Source organism: Delphinapterus leucas, chromosome 4, assembly GCF_059928025.1.
Source record: "Delphinapterus leucas isolate spDelLeu-1000000601 "Yukka" chromosome 4, BTC_Dleu_Yukka2, whole genome shotgun sequence".
Taxonomy (NCBI): Eukaryota; Metazoa; Chordata; class Mammalia; order Artiodactyla; family Monodontidae; genus Delphinapterus; species Delphinapterus leucas.
Window position 1 is genome coordinate 74000448 of NC_143132.1, and position 19992 is coordinate 74020439.

General features: G+C 50.1%; 1 protein-coding gene across 1 annotated transcript in view; it reads left to right on the forward strand.

Moving 5' to 3' along the window:
• The first annotated feature begins 8642 nt into the window (after positions 1–8642).
• The window catches only part of TMEM44 (transmembrane protein 44), a 36660-nt gene continuing 25310 nt past the window's right edge, over positions 8643–19992 (forward strand). Inside the window, exons 1-5 of the mRNA XM_022569244.2 lie at positions 8643–10008; positions 12875–13001; positions 14718–14811; positions 15911–16077; positions 16298–16384. Of these exons, the coding sequence (XP_022424952.1) occupies positions 9872–10008; positions 12875–13001; positions 14718–14811; positions 15911–16077; positions 16298–16384 (612 nt within the window). The 5' untranslated portion in view covers positions 8643–9871. The remainder of the gene's footprint in view (positions 10009–12874; positions 13002–14717; positions 14812–15910; positions 16078–16297; positions 16385–19992) is intronic.

The following is a 19992-nucleotide window of genomic DNA, read 5'->3' on the forward strand; positions in this document are numbered from 1 at the left end:
CCTTTTCCCATCTTCAGTCTTTGTGGAGAAGTGAGGAAAATCGTTTTAAATTTCCACCCTTAACAACCATTTGTTGTCTGTTGTGTTCAACGTACTGTATACCAGGTGAAGGTGAGAGGCCCTACAGAAAGGAAAAATGGTGCTTTCAAAAATTCCCAGTATAGGGACTTCCCTGGTGGTCCAGTGGTTAAGAATCCGCCTTCCAATGCAGGGGACGCAGGTTCGCTCCCTGTTCGGGGAACGAAGATCCCACATGCATGCTGCAGCTAAGCTTCCGTGCTCTAGAGCCTATGCGCTGCAACGATGCGGCCAAATAAGTATTTTTTTTTAAAAAGTCTCCAGTATAAAGAGGAAACAACAACCATTTTGAGCAATTTAAAAACAAAAGGCATTATGTTAGCAAAAAGTAGACCCTCAATAAAATTTTTTAATGTTTTATTGAAGTGCAATATGTATACAGAAAGTGCACAATCGTAAGTGTACAGATAGCTGAATTTCCACAAGCAACACATTGATGCAGCCAGCACCCCGATGCAGGCACAGAGCATGACCAGCACCCACCTAACCACTGTTCTAACCTTTTCGCCTCACTTTATATTATATAGAAACAGAATCAACGGTGTGTACCCTTACGTATCTCACTTTTTTAATCAGGGTTTGTGAGATTCGTCCATATTCTCACGTGTAATCGTCAATTGTTCATTCTCATTGCCAAATAGTATTCTGTGGTGTGAATATATCACAATTTATCTGTTTCATTATTGGAGGACTTGTAGAGGGTTTCTCAGGTTTGGGGGTTTTTTAAGTTTTTCAATTAATAAACTTTATTATTTAGACCAGTTTTAGGCTCACAGCAAAATTATGCAGAAAGTACAGAGAGTTCCCATTTATCCCCAGTCCCCACACACACAGAGCCTCCCCTACTGTCAACATCCCATACCACAGTGGCTCGTTCGTTACAATGGATGAAGCTACAGTAACACATCCTTATCACCCAATGGGTTTTGGTTTTTTAAAATAGTGCTGCCATGGATGTTGTAATACAGTGCTGTTCAACAGAACTTTCTGGTATAATGGAAATGTTCTATAATCGGTGCTCTCCAGTACGTAACTACAGCCATATGTGACTATTAAGCACTTAAAATGTGGCTAGCGACATCATCAGAAGTCAGCTGCTAAAGGTAATGACTGTTAACTCCTGCCTGACCCAACAATCAAAGGTCAGTATGATGAGATTTCTTTCAGAGTTGGGGAGAGTAGGGGTAAATTTCACATTTATAATTTATACATCTTGTCTACTTCTAAGTAGGCAACACACAGTGTTAAAACACTTATAATCTTTTGGATTATAAACCATTGAGCTTTTTTAAAAAGGATTTTTGAATCCATAGTAATTTTCAAGAAAGGGAGAGGAAGGGAAACCTTTTTTACAAAAGAGCCCCAGGGAGAAAATGTAGAAGGAATGATAGGATCATCATTTTGTAACCATCAACGAAATCAAGGATTCAGGCAAGATCACCAACGGATGCTGAAAGCACGGAGTGAAAGGTCGTCGTGGAACTGGATAGTCACACCCCTCTAAGTATCACCCACCCTTACTTATTAAATTCAAAGGGAAAGTGCTTTCTACAAGGGAGCAACCTGGCAGCCACTACGTTAAACAAGTGATCAAACTCAGCATCACCCGTGGAACGCCAGCCTGGCATTCTGCACCCCCGATGCAGTGTATTAGGGAGTACACGACATCACCTTGTACTGCTTTTGCAAAAGCACTTAACCTCAATATAATCACGAGGAAACAACTAGATGAATCCCACATTTGGGACAATCTATAAAACAAGGGACCTGGGCTAAAGAGACACACAGCTAAATGAGTGAATCCTAAACTGAAAAAAAAAAAAAATCAACTACATTACTGGACATTATTGGAACAACTGAGCAAATTTTAATATGGATTACATTTTTTTCTTCCAGTTTTATTGAGATATAATTGACATACAGCACTATGTAAGTTTAAGGTGTACGGCATAATGATCTGATTTACATGCATCATGAAGTGGTTCTCACAGTAAGTTTAGTGAACATCCATCACCTCATATAGGTACAAAATTAAAGAAATAGAAAAAATTGTTTTCCTTGTGATGAGAATTCTTAAGATTTACTCTTAACAATCTTCATATATAACATACAGCGGTGTTCATTATATTCATCATGTTGTACATCACGCCTCTAGTACTCATGTACCTTATAACAGGAAGTTGGTACTTTTGGACCGCCTTCATCCACTTCCCCTCCCCCGCCCCCATCCCCGGATTACATGTTAGATAAGATTATTGTATCAGTGCAACAGAAGTGTGGTTCTGAGGAGACTATCCTCGGAGGAACATGCTGATACATATTAAGGGTAAAATGTCACGATACCTGCAATTTCAAATGGTTCCGAGTGGAGACAGAGAGACAAAACAAATGTGGCAGAACGTTAACAGTTGGTGAATCTAGGTAGGTATTCTTTCACCTTTCTGTAGTTTTGAAATTTTTCAAAATAAAAAATCGGGGAGTGAGGTGTTGTAAGAGTTGACAGTTAAATACCATAAGGGCTCAGGAGCCATTCAGAAGCACAGACAAAATTGTACCAGAAGACTACAGAATCAAACAGTTACCACGATTAACAGATACACGCAGAGCTTCTGTCTTTACTCTTGGCCTTTGCTGGCTTTTAGGCAGGGTGGTTATCCAGCTCCCATACTGGCATGTAGGAACTTAGCAGGATGCTGGTTGCTTTCTGAATTGCAAACGGCAGTGAGAATTCATATTTCTTTTAAATAATTATCTCAATGCAAATATTCTAGTACTCAGTTCGCTTTAAGAGGTGAGTTGCCGGACTTCCCTCGTGGCGCGGTGGTTAAGAAGCCACCTGCCAGTGCAGGGGACACGGGTTCGAGCCCTGGCCCGGGAAGATCCCACATGCCGCTGAGCAGCCGAGCCTGTGCGCCACAACTACTGAGCCCGCGCCCCTAGAGCCCACATTCCGCAGAAAGAGAAGCCACTGCAGTGAGAAGCCAGCACACCGCAACAAAGTGTAGGCCCTGCTCGCTGCAACTAGAGAAAGCCCTTGCAGCAACAAAGACCCAACGCAGCCAAAAATAAATACATACATTAATTAATTTTTTTTAAAAAGGTGAGTTGCCTTGCTTTAACGTCCCTTTAAAAAAGGACTTTCCTTGATGTAACATCTCAACATCTGTCCGTTCCATTAGCCCTTGCCTAGCTTCTGAGTGACCTGCAGGAAGTGACTTTCAGCAATCAGATGTTACAAGGAACTTGAGGGGAAAAAGGTGAAGAAACCCTCACAGGATCCTACAGTGTGTTGATGACAGAGTTTTAAATAGAACCCAGGACCCCAACAGTCCGACCACCTGCTTCAATCACAGCACTCCAACTTGTCCACAACGGGACTGATTAAGATTTGGAAAGGCCAGGATAAACAACAAGGTCCTACTGTGTAGCACAGGGAACTAGATTCAATATCCTGTGATAAACCACAATGGAAAAGAATAGGAAAAAGAATACATATGTATAACTGAATCACTTTGCTGTACAGTAGAAATTAACACAACGTTGTAAATCAACTCTATTTCAATAAAAATTTTTTAAAAGATTTGGAAGGGTCAGTATTGCATTCTCTTAGAATTAACTTCTCTGTATTTATAGCAGGTAAAACAAACCGATGCAGAACTTTTTTTTAAATGTTGTTTGAGGAGTAGCCCCAAGCCCTTCCTCTCAATAATGCATTTTAAAGAACACGGGCAGGAGGCAATGTGTCCTCAGAAGAGAAAAGCTGTTGAGCGGCTAGCCTGTCCCACCCACCACCACAAGCAGCTGGGATTTACGGCCTGATTGGCCCCCCATTCCTCAGAAATGCTCAGCCCACTGCAGCCCTTCCTGCGTCAGGATAATGCCGATGGGCACAGTGCCTCTACCAACAGGACAAGTTTACGAGCTGTGAGGGAGGACGTGTGCTATGGTCCTCTTGTTAGTTTTTCTTTCTGGCAAACTCTGGACCATGGCCAGAAAAACACTCGCTTCTGGGCCTTGGGGAAGCCTGGTAAAGGAACTGAGACACTTCCTGAGGGCGGATCAGGTGGAGAGCCCTATGGAAGGTACTGGAAGAATTTGGGAGGGGTCCTAATGGCAGCGAGGGAGTTGGTTAGAATGCATCATCCTAAGTGTTCCCTACAAGATGAAGTCCTGGCTCCTTCAGGACCGGACCATCTGCCCCTTTCGCCCATCTCCCCTCGCTGCAGAACCTCTGCTGTTTCCTGTGCCCATAGACAAGCTCTTACCACCTCCAGGAGCACATTTGCAGGACTGGTGCTATGGCCTTGCCACCAAAAGCAAACATTCTCCAGAGCCCAGCTCATGCGTTTCTTGAAAGCCTTCCCCAATGTACCCGCACATGCAATGTTAGGTATCACCTAAGCATTTTCTTTCTTTTTTTTTTTTTAACATCTTTATTGGAGTATAATTGCTTTACAATGGTGTGTTAGTTTCTGCTTTATAACAAAATGAATCAGTTATATATATATATACATATGTTCCCATTATCTCATCCCTCTTGTGTCTCCCTCCCTCCCACCCTCCCACCCTCCCTATCCCACCCCTCTAGGTGGTCACAATGCACCGAGCTGATCTCCCTGTGCTATGCGGCTGCTTCCCACTAGCTATCTATTTTACATTTGGTAGAGTATATATGTCCATGCCACTCTCTCACTTCATCCCAGCTTACCCTTCTCTCTCCCCGTGTCCTCAAGTCCATTCTCTACATCTGTGTCTTTATTCCTGTCCTGCCCCTAGGTTCATCAGAACCATTTTGGATTGGAAGAATCAACATTGTGAAAGTGACTATACTACTCAAAGCATTTTCAATATGTTCTTAAGTGCATATCACATTTCTCTGGCCTGTTTAAAAATCAATATTTTCACTCCGTAAATATTTTTCTAAGTATGTGCCAGGCACTGAGCTGGGGAGACAGGTAGGAACTAATCAACCCCAGCTGCAAGGTGCTCACAGCCTGGTAGAAAGACAAAACTCATCGTGCTTGAGAGGCACCCTAACAGAGGAGGAGAGCAGGCACCTACCCCCTCAGGACCAGGACGCCCAATCACCTTTGTAGGGAAGACCACCGGTGGAGCAGCTTTGGGAAGGAAAACCACCCGGTTTGGTTTTAGACGCGCTCAATTAAGACATGCAAGACATGTCACGCATAGGCAGTTGCATATGTGAGTCTAAAGTTTGGGAGCTCTGAGCTGCAGATAACTCACTTGGGAGGCACAAGCACAGAAGACAGATGCTCCTGGAACGTGGTGGGGAAGGGAAGAACTGAGCTCTGTGTCTCCCTCCATTGTTGATCTTCCTTTTCACATATTCTTTATACCTTTTTTTTTTTTTTTTTTTTGGCAGTACGCGGGCCTCTCACTGTTGTGGCCTCTCCCGTTGCAGAGCACAGGCTCTGGACACGCAGGCTCAGCGGCCATGGCTCACCGGCCCAGCCGCTCCTCAGCATGTGGGATCTTCCCGGACCGGGGCACGAACCCACGTCCCCTGCATCGGCAGGCGGACTCTCAACCACTGCGCCACAAGGGAAGCCCTATACCTCTTTTTTTTAGTGGATCTGAGGTTCTTCCTAGGAAGGACAATAACAATAATAATTGCCACTGTTGACATGTGCCAGATGCTTTATCTGCAGGATGTCTAATAATCACAGTAACTCTATGATAGGTACTCCTATTCTCAGTTTACAGGTAAAAATACTCCCGTGCAGAGAGAATCAGTGCTTCACCCCAATCACACCTGCAAGGATGCAGAGTGAGAATTCCAGTCAAGATTCTCCAAAGCCCACATCTTCCCACTGCATCATCCAATGAGCCAAGATATCCAGAGGCTGGGAACAGCTCCCCGCAGCTTCTCCAGCCCCACTGAGGGCCATCTCATAACCTAGTGTGTCTCATAAGAATCTCCTAAGAAGGGACTTCCCTGGTGGCACAGTGGTTAAGAATCTGCCTGCTAATGCAGGGGACATGGGTTCGAGCCCTGGTCCAGGAAGATCCCACATGCCGTGGAGCAACTAAGCCCGTGCACCACAACTACTGAGCCTACGCCCTAGAGCCCGCGAGCCACAACTCCTGAGCCCGCATGCCACAACTACTGAAGCCCACGCGCCTAGAGCCTGTGCTCCGCAACAAGAGAAGCCACCGCAATAAGAAGCCCGCACGCTGTAACAAAGAGTAGCCCCCGCTCGCCACAACTAGAGAAAGCCCGCATGCAGCAATGAAGACCCAACGCAGCCAAAAATAAATAAATAAATTAAAAAAAAAAAAGAATCTCCTAAGAAGCTTGTGCAAAGCAGTGTAGTTGACTAAATAATGGTCCCCAAAGATTTCAAGTCCTAATCCTTGGAACCTGTAAATGTTACCTTATGTGGAAAATGGGTCTTTGCAGACGTGATTAAGTTAAAGAACTTGAGACAAGAAGATTATCGTGGATTACCTGAGTAGGCCACAAATGTAATCACAGTGTCTTTATAAGAGAAAGGCAGAGGGAGATTTAACACACAGAAGAGGAGAAGGCAATATAGCCACGGAGGCAGGAGGCAGAAGACTGATCAGAGGAATGCAGCCATAAGGCAAGGAATGCTGGCAACCACCAGAAGCTGGAAGAGGCAGGACAAGAAACAGCTTCCCCCCAGAGCTGCCATGGAGAGGCAGCCCAGCCAACACCTTGATTTTGGTCCAGTGAAAACTGATTTCAGGTTTTTGGCCTCCAGAACTGAGGGAATACATTTTTGTTTCTTTAAACCACTGCATTTGTGGTGATTTGTTTCAGCAATTCCAGGAAACTAATCCATGCAGATTCCAAGGACACATGCCCAGGGAGTTGGATTTAGTAGGTCTGCTTTTTGACAGGCAGCCAGAGTGATTCTGATACCGACAATCTGTTGGCCACACTGCCTCAACTGCTCAGGCAGGGTACCTGTAGGACTTAAACCCTTAAACTAGGGATTTTTAGTCTGGGTCTATTCTGCTATGGAATCCATAGTTGAATTTCAGGCGTTCCATAAATTCCTTAAGATTATACGAGAAACTGTGTGTGGGTGTGCACACAAGTTCATATTTTTCAGGGATGAGGTTTTCTTCAGGTTCTCAGAGGAGTCACAGAAAAGGTGGAGAATTAACTACTAATTTAAGAAAAAGACGTTAATGTGTGTAAACCTGGTCCAATGTGGGCGAGGAGGATTGGCCAAGCAGGGTTCTTAGTTCCCCGACCAGGGATCAAACCGGGGCCACGGCAGTGAAGGCGCCGAGTTCTAACCACTGGACCACCAGGGAATTCCCTGAAGCAACTTTTATTTTTTATTTTTATTTTTTGGCCGCACCATGCAGCTTGTGGGATCTCAGTTCCCCGATCAGGGATCGAACCCATGCCCCCAGCACTGGAAGCACGGGGCCTTAACCACTGGACAGCCAGGGAAGTCCCCGCAACTTTTAAATTAGGCCCACCTCCCCAGGGTCTATGCTGAGCCTGAGAGAGAAGGAAACCGTAACAAAGATTGAATCAAATTAAATAGTGGTATCTTCAAGTCAAAACAAAACTGAGAGCATAAGGCAACCTTAGGGCCTGGTGAGAGAGTGACACAAAACTGTGGGCTGTGTCCTCACTTCAGTGAGATAATTAGTGGAATAGATTATCTTTGGATAGATCTGCCTTTGGGAGCAGTAAGTAGACAGCATCACTAGAGGAACTCAGGATCTAGGCAGTCACTGGTCAGCACCCACAGGAGAGCAAGGTAGAGATGACCATTTGTAAGCACAGAGAACAAACACCGGAAGAGCCCGAAAAGAACAAGAAGGCAAAAACAAAGAAGAAAAAAAAAGATGAAGAAGGAAAAAAAAAAAGAATCAGAAGGCAGAGGTTTCAGACTAGGAGCATTTTTTGTTTATACACTATGAGAAACTTGGGTTACATATATTTTTAATTTAACCCTTTAATCTTGTCTTAGTTGGCATGAATTTTATATCAATTCATCTTAATCATGTTACTATTTGAATTTTGGCCCCTTTTGCTTAATAACACATTTTAATTTTATCTTTATTTGCTCGATTGCCTGTTTAATATCTCTCTCTTTTCTACTGGACTGTAAATTCCACTGAGGTAGAAAAACATCTGTTTTTCTCAACAATGTGTCCCCCGCTCCTAGCACAATGCCTGACAGATAGTGTTTTATTTCTCCCGTGTGTGGTCATAACTTTTTTAAAATGAATGAACCAATAAAATAGTGTAGCCACTTTGGAAAACAGTCCAGTAGTTCCTCGAAACTTGAAACACAGAGTTACCATGGGACCCAGCAATTCTACTCCTAGGTATGTGACCAAGAGGACTGAAAACCTATGTCCACACAAAAACTTGTAGACAAATGTTCACAGTGCATTATTCATAACAGCCAAAAAGTGGAAACAACCCAAATGTCCATCAACTGATGAAAAGATAAATAAATCTGGTACAACCATACAATCGATTATTTTTCAGCCATAAAAAGAAATAACATACGGATACATGCTACAACATGGATGACGCTTAAAAACATTATGCTAAGTCAGTCGCAAAAAGGTCACTATCGGATGATTCCATTTATAAGGAATGTCCTGCATAGGCAGCTCCATAGAGACAGAGGTAGATGTGTGGTTGCCTAGGGCTGGGAGTGCTTGAGAGGGGTGGAGAGTAACTGCTAGTAGGCACTAGGTTTTTTGGCAGGTAATGAAAATGTTCTAAAATTAGATAATGGTGGTGGTTGCACAACTCTGTGGATATATTAAAAACCACTGAATTGTACACTTTAAATGGGTGAATTTTATGATATATGCATGGGATCTCAGTAAAGCTATTTTTAAAAATAAAAAAAAGAAATGATATAGTCATGTCCTTTAAGAAAAGTTATTAAAATCAACAATGAAAATTTAAAATCATAATAATAGTTTGTTTTCAAGAACAATAGCCCTGTGTACTTGAACTGACGGCAGTGTGGCTGGATGGGAGGGGACATATTGCAAAAATCACGGGGCTCCCTGGCTGCGGGGGTCGCGGGGTAAGAGGACTTCGCCTCCAGAGCCCCGCTTGGGCAACGGAACAGGGACACAGGGTGCAGCTGCAGCCTCAGAAAAGAGTGAGGGAGGATGCAGAGGGGCGCGTTTGATTCCTCCTTCTTGGCCTCCCACAGCACCCTTTGTATTGTGCCATTTTAACGATCTGGACCAAGCCCCACTCATCGCGGGATCCCCAGCGCCCAAGCAAGCTCCCCAGGCGCCAAGTATGTATTGTTTGACTCAGGAAATATGGTGGGTTAATGAACGGACGAGGTGCCTCACAGTGCGCCGGCAGGTCACTGTATTCCGCTCTGGCCGCCGGGTTTGGGGGTGCGTGACAGCGAAGGGGTCCGCGGGAGCCGTGCTGCCGCTGTCTGGGGGGCGTGGGGCGCAGCCTTTGTGCAGAGGCTGCTCCCGGCTTCCGCCACTGGGGGGCGGCCTCCCGCCCGCCGACCCCCGACAATAGCGCGAGGGGTGGGGAGCCGCGCGTTCCCGGAAACTTTCCCCTCGAGTCTTGACCGCCGCCGCCCGCCCCCTGGAGCGCGGAGCTGGGCGCGCCTATCTCCGGCCTGCGGTCGGCGCGCTCGGCTGGGGCCGCCGCGAAGGAACAGAACCGGAGAGGGAGACGCGCGGGGAGGCAGCGCCCGGGGCGGCGGGCAGCGGGGGGAGGCTGCGCGCGGGTCCCCGGCCAGGCGGAGGCGCGGGCACCGGGCCAGGCGGAGCCGAGACAGCCATGGGGGAGGCTCCCAGCCCCGCGCCCGCGCTCTGGGACTGGGACTACCTGGACCACTGCTTCGCCCGCCACCGTGTCTGCATCTCCTTCGGCCTGTGGATCTGCGCCTTCTCCTGCTGGATCGCCGTCCACGCGCTGTAATGGGGACTGGGGCCGGGCGGCGTCAGGGCGGGGACCGGGGCGGCCGCGGGGGGAAATGGGGCGCTGCCCCCTGCCAACTCGCGCTTGGAAACCTAGAGGGAAGGGGGCAGAAAGGGAGGATGCAGGAGGCAGCACAATTGCAGGATCGAGAGGAACATTTTGCTGTAGACTGAAATCAGATACTTCTTTCCGGATTCCACGCACAGGAGGCTGGGCTGGGAGCCAGCAGGAGGAGGCTGGGTGGTGCAGTGGACGGGGCCGTGGACTGGAAGCAGCCAGTCCTGGGTTCTAGTGTCAGCCTTTCCCCGTTTACTGGCCGTGTGAGCTGGGCGAGCTATAAGATCCCTGGGGCTCGTTTTACTCACGTAAATGGGGATGATAGCACATAGGACGGCTGGGAGGATCAAATAGTACTGGTAAAGCTCTTACTAAATGCTCATTAAACAGCATTATTATTGCTCCAACACTGCCATCAACCCTTGGCGGAGGGCAAGGGCCTTGGACAAGTCTCTCAATGTTTCTGGCCTCAATTTACTGGCCCTCTTAGCTGAGAAGAGGGGAGGCTAGTATCCGACTCTGGCCACAGACTTTGCCCTGGTCTGTCCGACACCTGGAGTGTTTTGGCCAAGTGGTCCCCATAACCTGGGTTCTAAGGGTGAAGTCTGGCTAAAGATGGTCTCCAGATCTTCTGCCACCCTGTCCCAAGCTCTGGAGGATGGTGCCACCCACGTATTCCCTGGAAGGGGAGAAGGACCACCCCTGAGGGAGGCTGACACCGGCTCACCTTTGACAGGCAATCATGTTCCCCTCAGGCATTTGACGCTGGTGGAGAGATTCTGCAGCCCCACTGCCCAGTCCCTGGAATATGAATAAGAAGACACTTAGAACAGTTACTGAGGGCCTAGTGCTGCGTTAACTCACTGATCCCTGCCACAGCCCCATGGGGTAGGGACTGTCATTGACCCCGCTTAGATGAGAAGCCTGAGCTGCTGAGAGGTTAACTAACTTGCCTGAGTAAATAGGGAGAACCGAAATCCCAGAACCTACTAGAAAGGGGCAGGCTTGTGAGGTAAACTACCCAGATCAGAGGATGGGAACTAACAAGGCACTTTTTGTGCATTATCTCACTTGTCCCTCACCGCCACCCTCTAAAGCCAGTATTATTAGACGTCTTACCCTCCAGGAACTAAGGCTTGGAGAGGTTAAGGAGCTCCCTCGAGAATGCCCAGTGGCCAGGCTGAGAGCACAGCCTCTGCCTTTTCGCCTTGCCTCAGCTGTGTGGGGACTGGGTCAGAGTCAGCCCGGGATACCTGACCCCTAAGAGCTGGGGAAGTGGCCGGAGAGCTGCAGGGCACACGCAGAGCCGCCACACGTGAAGCAGAGGCCTGCCGTTAACTCACCTTTCACCATAGGCCTCAGTTTTCTCCTTTCTCAAATGGGAGGGTTGAAATGAATTATTTCTTTTTTTAAATCAATTTATTTATTTATTTGTTTGTTTTATTTTTTTGGCTGTGTTGGGTCTCGGTTGCTGCGCACGGGCTTTCTCTGGTTGTGGTGAGCGGGGGCTACTCTTCGTTGTTGTGGTGCGCGGGCTTCTCATGGCGGTGGCTTCTCTTGTTGCAGAGCACGGACTCCAGGCGCGCAGGCCTCAGTAGTTGTGGCACACGGGCTCAGTAGTTGTGACTCGCGGGCTCTAGAGCGCTGGCTCAGTAGTTGTGGCGCACGGGCTTAGTCGCTCCGCGGCACGTGGGATCTTCCCAGACCAGGGCTCGAGCCCGTGTCCCCTGCATTGGCAGGCGGATTCTTAACCACTGCGCCATCAGGGAAGCCCTAAATGAATTATTTCTAATTTGGGTCCAACTCAGAGAGTCTCTAATGTAGGAGTCTTCACTCCTGGGCCTTGAAACAGTTTCAGGACCAAAATTAACAGTTGGTATTCCCACTGTGAGCTTTGGGCTTCGGCTGGCTGGTTGGGCAATGTTTGGGAGCCCAATGGCCTTCTGTCCTCATTCATTAGTCCCAAGGGCTGATGCTCAGAACCAGCCATATGGTCCTAATGATGTAGAGTGAGTACCACCCTGTGGTTAAATGAAGTGAAAACAGAGCTGCAATCATGCCTCAGTTTCTCCACAGAAATGGAGCAGGGAAACATCTAGAATAAAGTATTTCCAAGATCCGATCAATGATGCTGACAGAGAGACATCTGGCCCCTTCCGGTCTGTCCTGCCTTCCTGCGCTTGTTCCTGGGGGTGGAAAGCGGGCAGTAAGGGAGAGAAGCCAGCAGTGGGGCCCCTAGGGGGAGGTCAGCCCAAAGTGCCATCGCAGCTTAGAGGAGTCTCCCCCGGTGTGTGAGGAACATGCACCCAAAATGAAATCAGTTTGGATGCAGCTGGCAGAAGCCAGGCCATTTCACTGCACAGATGGATTAGAAGGATTTCATTTTAATTTCAAAGAAGCAAGTTGCCTTTTTAATCCAGGCAATTAACTCTGCTCTGCAGTTAAACTGCAATGATTGGGTTACTTTTATAACCCTCCTGTTTCCTTTCAAAACATAAAAGCTGACAGCTCATTTGTCAGCACTGAGTGGTGGGTCATGAACTTGAGGCAGCCAGATTTGTAGGAGGAATTTCTTTCATCCTTTCACGAGGTCTGCCTCCTGCCATGGGCTTGTTGGTCAGAGGCTCGGAGGCTTTCCATCCTTTCTTTAACCACCTGTAAACTAAGGTCAAAACCACCTGCTGAATATCGGGAAGAAAGTGATTCTGAGGGACCTAAAGTCACAATTGCCCTTTTCAGACACCTGCTTTGGGAACCCAAACTCACGTCTCCGTGTTCTGCCCACACGCCTGTCTGTCCCCGCAGGCTTCTCTATCTGAGATGTGGGAAGAAATCCGGACGGGACCAGTCGGCGCTGTGTGCTGCCTGCTGCCTCCTGACCAGCCTGTGTGACACCATCGGGGCGATTCTGGCCAAACAGCTCACCATCCAGGTGTGTTGGGCCCACAGGTGACAGTGGTTTCTGTCTCGTTCCTTCCCCATGGGAGGCAGTTTCGCCTCAGGGCTTGTGCCCCTGCTGGCCTTCCTGCTCCTCCAATACCCACGTGGCTCACTGCTCACCTCCTTTAAGTCTTTGCTCAGATATCTCCTTCTCAATAAGGCCTCCCTGATCACCTGTTTAAAAGTGTGCCCTGCCCCTACCACAGGTGCTCCAGACAACCTCACCTTGCTCTAGTTTTCCCTAATATACCATCGACTTTACTTATTCATTATGTTTATGGCTTATTGTATGTTAACCCCTACTAGAATGTCAGCTCCGTAAGGGCAAAAATTTTTATTCGCTACCATATCCCCATCAGTTAAAACACCTGCTGACGCATAGTAGATATCCAGTAAAAAGGGATTGTTGCTGTTATTGTTTTTAGAGCCCAGGGCCCAGCCGCAGCTCAGGCAGGGGTGTCTGAATCCTTTCCCAGGTGGTGATGTGGGCTTTGGAGCAAGGGAGGAGCAGTCTCAAGTTTTTCCAAAGTCTAGACCCTCAAACATATCTGTGTAGAAGGGGCTTATCCCAAAACACATATCCCAGGGAGGACCTATGGGTCCCACTTCAGGGGGCTGGTCCTGGCCTTTTGCCATCCAGGTAGATGTGAAGGAGGGGAGCCTAGTGGTTGGACACAGGTTTGGAGAGTTCTGGACCCTGCTGTGAGCAGCATTCTATCAGAAACAAATCACCTTTCCTTCTGGGAGCCCGTTGTCATTAGCTGATAGACTATAACGAGGCCTAGCTCAAGTCCAATAATAATAGCTGGTATTTATTAAATACTTAACTACATACTTGACATTAAGGGCTTTTCATGTATTAACTCATTTCGTCCTCAAATCGACCTATGTCGTGGGTGCTCTCATTATCCCTGTTTTATACATGTGCAAACTGAGGCATAGCGAGGTTAAATAACCTTGCTAAAGTCACCCTCTAGTAAGTACAGAGTCAGGATTCAAACCCCAGAACGCATGCTTGTAAGCACCAAGTACAGTGGACCCTTGAACAACATGGGTTTGAACTGTGTGTGTCCACGTATACATGGATTTTTTTTCCAATAAATACACACTACGGCACTACAGGATCCACAGTTGGTTGAATCCATGGATGCAGAACCTCGGATACAGAGGGCTGACTGTAAAGTTATACTTGGAATTTCCACTGCAGAGGAGTCGGTGCCCCAACCCCTGAGTTCTTCAAGTGTCAACTATACTGTCAGTAGCTAGTGCATGTATGGGTGGGTGCATTTTACTTTCGTCCAGTCGCTGGCCTAAGCAACTTCCCATGTATCGGCCCATACAGTCTACTTAACAATGAGGGAGGCACTGTTATTATCCCTGCTTTCTAGATGAGGAAACCGAGGCCCAGGGAAGTTCAGTGGCTGGGCCAAAGTTGCACAGCAGAGACCATGCTGTCCAGTGGAAAGTGGGGCGGGCTGAGTTCTTATCCCATCTCTCTGATGGGCGTCTGCATAATGGGATTGGTTACTTAAGCACCCCATCTCCTCGTTAGTCAAATGGAGGTGATAACCAACCTTTCCTGGGGTCGGAGGTGTCCCTGGAAGCCCTACATCAGTGGAACACACGTGGTAGAGGAGAGCCAGAATGAGCGGTGCTACAGTTGCTGAAAGGTGTTTGAACACCAAGACCCTCTTTCCTTTGCTCCCAGGTCTTCACTGGTGTCTACCTAGCAGCTGTTGACCTGGTGAGCTTCGTGTCCATTCTCTTCCCAGTCTGCAGCTCCAAAGTCAAGTCCAGTTCAGGTAAGTGTGCTGCCATCTGTTCCTGTCTTCACCCATCCACTCATTTCATCCATCAGTGTGCTGAGTGCCTCTCCCTGTCACGCCCGAGCCTGGACCCTGCCAAATACAGACGAATGGACGAGCTCCTCGGTTTCACCCAGAGCGGGGAGTCAGGGGCCTAAAAGGTAGTTAGCGCTGCTAGTAAGGGGGTGTGGGCACACAATGGGCAACCAGAGGAGGGGAGGGGCTGCAGGTGTCAGAGAAGGATGTGACGTCGGAACTGGGACCGCAAGGAAGGGCATTCCAGGTGAAAGGGCAGCATGGGCCGAGGTCAGGGAGGGGAGGGGGCGGGGCTTTGGGGATGGACAGTGATACTCAGTGTGCAAGTCCAGGGGCTCCAAGCGAAGCACCTGGGCTGCCTCAGGCCGAGCGGGCGCTGGAAGTAACTGAGATGGGTTGAGTAGCCTTAAGTATGTGGGACTGGGACTTTCCTGAGAAGGGGCAGCAGTGTGCTCGGACCCTTGTCCCAAAGGGAAATGCTTGCATCAGGGGTGATGTAAGATGCTCTCAGCTGCTCTCAGCTGCCCAGAGGAGGAATGTTCTTTTTGGAATTGTTCAGAGGCGGATCTGTCTTCTATTTCAAGGAGACTTTCAAAGACGATGCTTATCCTACTCATAGCTTTGGTGCTTTGGCACCAGCGTGCCCACTCATAATACATTCACCAAGCTTGTGCCGGTTCCGCTCTGTGCCGGGCTCCGTGCGGATTCTAGCACTGGCCGGGCACAGTGCCTGCCTTCAGCGGTCTCCAGTCTAGGACGGGCGACTCTGTGTGCGTGCAGATTCATATGAAAAAGGATCACGTTGCCCTGCCTTGAAACATAAAACACTATGAGAGGCTGAGGAAGGGGAAGAGTGGCCAGTCATGGGGGGTTGGGGGGATAAGGGGAAGGGGGGAAAACCCAACCACAGGCCCTTGAAGGGAGGTGAGGGGCTGGCCTGTGGAACAGTGTGGGAGCCCATCCTGGCCTCGGGTCTGGGGTCGACACCAGTTCTTCCCACGCAGCTGTCTGTTGAGTTCCAGATCCCGGGAGCCCTGTGGGATCTTGGTGTCTGTTGCAGGTCGGGGATCCCGGGAGAGAAAGAGGAGGCGGCAGCTCAGGGCCAGCATATTTGCCCTGGTCCTGCCGCTGAGCCTGGGCCCAGGCTGGGCTCTGTGGGCCGCTGTCCCGAAGGCTTCAGGCCCCATCCGAGGGCCGCAGCGGAGGCTGCTGGGAAGCCTGGCACAGGTGAGGTCGAGCCTGCTCAGGGGGACCTGACCGGGGGGGGGGGGGGGGGGGAGGCGGGGGGGAATGCGGGCCCCTCCCCTTCTCCTAGTTCCAACAGATGCCCTGGGGGTGGGCGTCAGGGTTAGGCCTTGTTGGGAAGAACCTCCTAAAAGCAGAAAAGGATGGGCCTGGGGTGCATGGGCATCTCCTCAGGGTACTGAGTGTATCACCGTTCCCGCAGGACAATACTGAAATCCTTGGCTACCTGCTGGGCGGCATCGCAGCCTTGGGCTCCTGGGCTTCCCGGATCCCCCCACTCTCCAGAATCGTGAGTCTGGGGCCGGGACTGTGGGTCACCCTGGCAGGTCTTAGGGCATCTGGGAGCATCCTCCCAGCTCCAGGTCACCGGGGTGGAGAGGTGGTGTCTCCGTTCACATGTGCGCGTGTGGGCGTGTACGTGGGTGTGTTTGCGTGTATACACGTGTGTGTGGGCAGCGGACAGCCGCCCCCAGGCCTCGGAGGGTCCTCAGGCTCACAGGGAGAGGGCACTGTGTTCTCTCCATTTCTCGTAGCAAATGAAAATCAGGCTCTCCGGAAGGAGCCCCTGAGTTTGGATGGATAAGCACCCCATTAAGGAACGAGAAGATCTGAGCTTTTAGAGAACAGGGTCATGCAGCTCCTGGGGTCTGTGTATTCGAGAGTGTCTTGTTGGCAGGTATTTTCCAGGCATCTGGGGTTAGGGAAGTCATGTGATGGCCAGTCCTTTGGGGGAACAGACGTGCCTTGAGATGCCCTGCTTGCCCTTGGGGAGCTCACAGTCTCCCCAAGGAAGACACAGAAATGGAAAGCAGGATGTTTGAATGCTCTAAGAAAGAATCAAATGTTTGGGGTTCTGGAAGAAAGAGAGAAGCCTCCTACATTATTCAAATGAGCGAGGGTGAAAACCGTTCACGCTGCCAGGCACTGGGTGCTGGCGCGGCCCCAGGTTGGCAGCGAAGGCCAGGTGGGGTCTGAGGAGGCAGAGGCGAAGGGAAGGCACTCAGCGCAGAGCAGAGTGTGCGGGAAAGGCCACCGAGGCAGGAGAGCGCCTGCCGAAGAGCCACATATTATGGACGCGTGAGAATGGCGGGGCCTGACGCCAGAAATGTGACGGCCCATCATTTAGTCTTGCCCAAGAGCACTGTGGTTTAACAGCCATCCCAGGAGAACAGGATTTGAGGAGGCGGGTGCTTAGTTGACCGCTCGTGGGAGCTGCAGCCTGAAACCTCCCGGGGCACAGGGCCTCATGAGCAAAGATGCTGTCTCCAGGGCAAGGGAGGGGAGCATGGGGAACACTGTGCTCAGTTCAGCCACCGCTGGGATGGGCCTCCAGGGTGTGGTCAGGGCTGGGAAGCCGTGTCACATGAGGACCTTTGAAGGAACAGCTGCAGTGCCCTGACCACCTGTATTAGTTTCCTGCTGCTGCCATAACAAAGTATCCCAGACTCTGAACAACAGAAACATACTGTCTTTAAGTCCTGGAGGCCAGAGGTCCGATACCAAAGTGTCAGCAGGGCCACACTCTTTCTGAAGGCCCTAGAGAGGGATCCGTTCCAGGCCTTTCTCTAAGCTTCTGGTAGTTCCTTGGCTGGTGGCAGCACAACCCCAGGATTTGCGTGGCGTTCTCCCTGTGTGTGTGTGTGTGTGTGTGTGTGTGTGTGTGTGTGTGGTCGCATGGCTTCCCTCCGTATGTTTCCGTGTCTGACTTTCCTCTTTTCACAAGGACACAGTCCTCTTGGATTAGAGCCACCGTAACAACCTCAGCTTACCTAGATCATCTGCAGAAACCCTGTTTCCACACAAGGCCACACTCACTACCTCTGGCGGTTGGGACTCCAACATCTTTTCAATCCATAACACCATCCCACCTAAAATAGCCCCAGGCCAGCCCCACCGCTGTGTCCCTGCCTCTGCTTAATTTTCTTCATGGCATTTATCACAGCCTGAATGAGCTCCTTTAGTTACTTACCAGGTTGCTGCCTGGTCCCCTAGCAGAGCATCAGCAGTGTGAGAGCAGTGCCCTTGTCTGTTTCATTTCTCACTGTGTTCCAGGTGCTTGGGGTCTGCCCAGGGTAGCTTCCAGCAGACACTTCTTAGTGAGTCACTGCATTTGGCCTAGAGAAAAGGAAGCTCACGGATACAGGAAACAGAGGGCTATCTTGGGGCAGAAAGAGCAGCCTTGTTCTTTGCAGTCTCGGAGAACAGGACCAAGACCAGAATCAATAACCAAGAGGTTACCGGGAGGGCCGCTTCCCGTTCGGTGAAAGGAAGAATTCCATGGGTTAGACACCCTTCCCAGTGCCTGGCATGCTGAGGACAGCTGGTGTTGTTATTCCTGCTAGAGGAGGTAGTGGGCTCACCACTAGAGGGATTCAAACCTGATGGCCCCTCGGCAAGAAGATAGAGGGGGATTGCAAGGGGACTGAGCTGGGCAGTCTCGGAGGGGCTGCCAGCCCTGAGTGTCTCTGGTCCCATGAATAACCCAGAGCTAGGGTTCCCTCATTAGGGAGAAAGCCAGCAGGGTTGCAGTGCTAAGGGAAGCCAAGCCAGCCTGGACTTGGGCCCTGGATCCCCCAGAAGCCGCTTCTAATTTACCCCTGCAGGGGGCGCTGAGGAGCAGCCTGGCTGGGTGGCTTTGATGGGAAAAGTTCCCATTTTTCCAGGAGCAAGTCCTTGAACAGGACAAAGGGTGCGAAACACGCACTGATCAGTAAAGCATTGTGCTGACAACACAGGGAATCACTGCTGCTGTAAGAGCGTCTGAGGCACAGCCCGCTTCCAGTCCCCAGCGCGGATTTGCCGGGAAGCCACCAAGCAGGTCGTCCTCCCAGCCGTCTGTCCTGACCTGCTAGACAGGCCTGTGTGTGCTGGAGAAATTCATACCACATCTCGAGTCGCCAAGCCAGTTCCAGCCTTCAAGCAGTGATGCTTGAAGCACAGCTGTGTGTGCAGCGCCGCAGGCGGAGCCCTCTGGACCCTAGTACCGACCCTGAGAAGAGCTTGAGTTCTGAGTCAGTGGGCGCTGGCCGTGGGTTGGCACGGGACTGAGAGCAGAGGGCTCCCCCAGCTTGGCCTCATCCAGCTCAGGGCGTAGCCCGGCTCTGCAAGTCACCTTCCCCTCTGGCCATCAATGTCCTCTGTAAAATGGGGGTGGATGGACTGGGGGACCCCAAAGTCTTCCCCCCACAGCAGTGCTGCTGGGCCGTGTGAGGTGGGACGGGCTGATGGGAAGGGGTGACACTCCACCCGCAGCCTCTGGGGCCAGTGGGTCAGGGGCCACCGTTCCCAGCTGCGTGCCATCTGCTCAGTGGGTGGCAGGCCAGAAACAGGGAGGCCCGGGAACAAAACTGGAAGAGATGCAGAGGGAGATGTAACACTCCTGAGGAATCTGTTTTTTCTTTCTTCCCCTTTCCTTGGCCGTGCTGTGCGGCTTGTGGGATCCTAGTTCCCCAACCAGGGATTGAACCCAGGCCCTTGGAAGTGAAGGCATGGAGACCCAACCACTGGACCGCCGGGGAATTCCCAGGAATCTTTTTTTTTTTTTTTTTTTGATTTTATTTTATTTATTTATTTTTGGCCGTGTTGGGTCTTCGTTGCTGCGCGCGGACTTTCTCTAGTTGCGGCGAGCAGGGGCTACTCTTCATTGCAGCGCGCGGGCTTCACATTGCGGTGGCGGAGCACGGGCTCTAGGCGCGTGGGCTTCAGTAGTTGTGGCACTTGGGCTCAGTAGCTTTGGCTCGTGGGCTCTAGAGTGCAGGCTCAGTAGCTGTGGCACACGGGCTTAGTTGCTCCGTGGCATGTGGGATCTTCCCAGACCAGGGCTCAAACCCGTTTCCCCTGCATTGTCAGGCAGATTCTTATCCACTGTGCCACCAGGCAAGTCCCAGGAATCTTTTT